Genomic DNA, 3,730 nt, shown 5'->3' with positions numbered 1-3,730 from the left:
AGTAGCAGGGTCCCCGTCCTATGATTCAGGCACCAGATGTTCCACAGGCCGCCCAGCCAGCTAGAGGCGGGGGTAGAGGTACTAGAGGTGGAGGTAGAGGTCATAGAAGTGGAGCCCAAACCGCCAGAGGTGGAGGCCAGCCAGCAGCAGGGCGTCCCAGAGAGGTAGATCAGAGTGGTGGGGCCCAGCCCCGATGTTATGCTCTTCAGGCTAGGCCCAAGGCAGAGGCTTCAGATGCGGTTATCACAGGTGCGGTTCTGGTCTGCGATAGAGATGCTTTAGTGTTGTTTGATCCGGGGTCTTCGTATTCGTATGTGTCATCCTATTTTGCCCCGTATTTGATCATGCCTAGTGATGTGTTGGGTATTCCTGTTTATGTGCCTACGCCGGTGAGTGATTCCATCGTGGTCGATCGAGTCCATCGCTCCTGTGTTATGGTGATTGGGGGCCTGGAGACTCGTATAGATCTATTGCTTTTAGATATGGTCAACTTTGATATCATATTGGGGATGGACTGGTTATCACCCTATCACGCTATCTTGGACTGCCATGCCAAGACTGTGACCTTAGCTTTACCGAGCATGCCTCGTTTAGAGTGGAGAGGGACTCCAGGTCATTCTACCCGCAGTGTCATATCGTATGTGAAGGATCGGTGTATGGTCGAGAAGGGGTGTTTGGCTTATTTAGCTTACGTTCGAAATTCCAGTGCTGAGGTTCCCTCTATCGATTCTGTGCCCGTTGTTCGTGATTTTCCTGATGTTTTTCCTTTAGACCTGCCGGGTATGCCCCCCGACAGGGATATTAATTTCTGCATCGATCTAGCTCCGGGCACTCAGCCCATTTCTATTCCGCCATATCGTATGGCCCCGCCGGAGTTGAAAGAGTTAAAAGAACAGTTGCAGGATTTGCTTGAGAAGGGTTTCATTAGACCCAGTGTCTCGCCTTGGGGCGCGCCAGTGTTATTTGTCAAGAAGAAGGACGGATCGATGAGGATGTGCATAGATTACCGGCAATTGAACAAGGTAACAATTAAGAATAAGTACCCACTGCCGAGGATTGATGATTTGTTCGACCAGCTTCAGGGTGCCAGGGTATTTTCCAAGATTGACTTGAGATCTGGCTACCACCAGTTGAGGATTAGGGCATCCGATGTCCCTAAGACAGCTTTCCGTACTCGGTACGGGCATTACGAGTTCTTGGTCATGTCGTTTGGGTTGACCAATGCCCCAGCAGCATTGATGGAGTTGATGAACCGAGTGTTCAGGCCATATTTGGACATGTTCGTGATAGTCTTTATTGATGATATTTTGGTGTACTCCCGCAGCCAGGAGGAGCACGAGCAGCACCTTAGAGTGGTTCTTCAGACTCTGAGGGATAGTGAGTTATATGCCAAGTTCTCCAAGTGTGAGTTCTGGCTGAGTTCAGTAGCATTTCTGGGTCACGTTGTATCAGCTGAGGGTATTCAGGTGGACCCGAAGAAGATAGAGGCAGTCAAGAACTGGCCTAGACCAGCATCAGCGACGGAGATTCGGAGTTTCTTGGGGTTAGCAGGCTACTACCGTCGGTTTGTGGAGGGGTTTTCATCTATTGCAGCCCCGATGACCAGGTTGACTCAGAAGGGTGCCCAGTTCAGATGGTCGGAGGAGTGTGAGGCGAGCTTTCAGAAACTCAAGACAGCCCTGACTACGGCACCGATGTTGGTCTTGCCCATAGGATCCGGGCCTTATACCGTCTATTGTGATGCTTCCCGTATTGGACTTGGTGCAGTATTGATGCAGGATGGCAAAGTTATAGCCTATGCTTCGAGGCAGTTGAAGATTCATGAGAAGAACTATTCAGTGCATGATTTAGAGTTGGCAGCCATTGTTCACGCCTTGAAGATTTGGAGGCATTATTTGTATGGCGTGGCATGTGAGGTGTTCACTGACCACAAGAGTCTAAAATACTTGTTCAAGCAGAAGGAGTTGAATTTTAGGCAGAGGAGGTGGTTGGAGTTGTTGAAGGATTATAATGTCACCATTTTATATCATCCGGGAAAGGCATATGTAGTGGCCGACGCTTTGAGTAGGAAGTCAGCCAGTATGGGCAGTCTTGCTTATATTCCAGTCAGTCAGAGGCAGTTTGCTTTGGATGTTCAGGCCTTAGCCAATCAGTTCGTGAGACTGGATGTTTCTGAGCCCAGTCGTGTGTTAGCTTGCACGGTCGCTCGTTCTTCATTATTGGAGCGTATCCGTGATCGGCAGTTTGATGATCCTCATTTGCGTGTCCGCAGAGACACGGTGCAGCGAGGAGGTGCCAAACAGGTTACCTTAGATGCGGATGGAGATTTGAGATTGCAGAGGCGAGTTTGTGTGTCCAATGTGGATGGGCTTCGAGAATTGATTTTAGAGGAGGCCCATAGTTCCCGGTACTTTATTCATCCGGGTACCGCGAAGATGTATCAGGATTTGCGGCAGCATTATTGGTGGCGTAGAATGAAGAAGGATATTGCAGCATATGTGGCTCGGCGTTTGAATTGTCAGCAGGTCAAATATGAGCATCAGAGGCCTGGTGGTCTATTTCAGAGGATTGAGCGTCCCGAGTGGAAGAGAGAGAGAATTACTATGGATTTTGTTACTGGACTTCCGTTGACTCGGAAGAAGTTTGATGCGATATGGGTTATTGTTGATAGGCTGACCAAGTCAGCGCATTTCATTCTTGTGGCAGTCTCCTATTCTTCTGAGAGGTTCGCTGAGATCTATATTCGGGAGATTGTTAGTCTTCATGGCGTGCCCGTGTCTATTATTTCGGATCGGGGTACGCAGTTTACCTCACGCTTCTAGAGAGTAGTTCAGCGAGAGTTGGGCACACGGGTAGATTTGAGCACAGCATTTCATCCCCAGATGGACGGCCAGTCCGAGCGGACTATCCAGATTTTGGAGGATATGCTCCGAGCTTGTGTTATTGATTCGGAGGTTCGTGGGATCAGTTCTTGCCTTTGGCGGAGTTTGCTTACAACAACAGCTACCAGTCGAGCATCCAGATGGCTCCTTATGAGGCGTTATATGGTAGGCGGTGTCGGTCTCCGGTTGGATGGTTTGAGCCGGGAAAGGCTCGGTTAATAGGTACGGATTTGGTTCAGGAGGCCTTGGACAAGGTCAAGATTATTCAGGATAGGCTTCGTTCGGTCAATCTAGGCAAAAAGGCTATGCAGATCGTAAGGTTCGAGATGTAGCTTTCATGGTTGGTGAGCGGGTATTGCTTCGAGTGTCACCTATGAAGGGCGTGATGAGATTTGAGAAGAAGGGCAAGCTTAGCCTTAGGTACATTGGCCCGTTTGAGATTCTTGATCGAGTGGGAGAGGTCGCTTATAGGCTTGCATTGCCGCCTAGCTTATCAGTTGTGCATCCAACTTTTCATGTATCCATGCTTCGGAGGTATCACGACGATCCTACCCACGTGTTAGACTTCAGTACTGTCCAATTGGACAAGGACTTGTCCTATGAGGAGGAGCCGGTAGCTATTCTAGACCGGCAGGTTCGTCAATTGAGATCCAAGAGTTTTCCTTCTGTTCGTGTTCAGTGGAGAGGTCAGCCTCCTGAGGCATCGACCTGGGAGTCCGAGTCTGATATGCGGAGCCGTTATCCCCATTTTTTCCCGACTCAGGTACTTCCTTCTTTTGTCCGTTCGAGGACGAACGGTTGTTTTAGAGGTGGAGAATGTGACGATCCAAAGGGTCATCACCTGTTTT

The 3,730-nt window shown here is 49.4% G+C and overlaps 1 protein-coding gene across 1 annotated transcript; it reads left to right on the top strand.

The window, feature by feature from the left end:
- Nucleotides 993–1,406, top strand: LOC109235100 (RNA-directed DNA polymerase homolog; the record flags this gene model as incomplete). Its single annotated transcript, XM_019401091.1, has 1 exon — nt 993–1,406. A coding segment is annotated over exon 1 (414 nt), but the record flags the coding sequence as incomplete, so codon positions are not given.

The sequence above is a fragment of the Nicotiana attenuata genome, chromosome 11 (genome assembly GCF_001879085.1).
Source record: "Nicotiana attenuata strain UT chromosome 11, NIATTr2, whole genome shotgun sequence".
NCBI classification, from domain to species: Eukaryota; Viridiplantae; Streptophyta; class Magnoliopsida; order Solanales; family Solanaceae; genus Nicotiana; species Nicotiana attenuata.
Note: the sequence above shows the minus strand (reverse complement) of the source record. Positions and strands in the feature narration are given on the sequence as shown.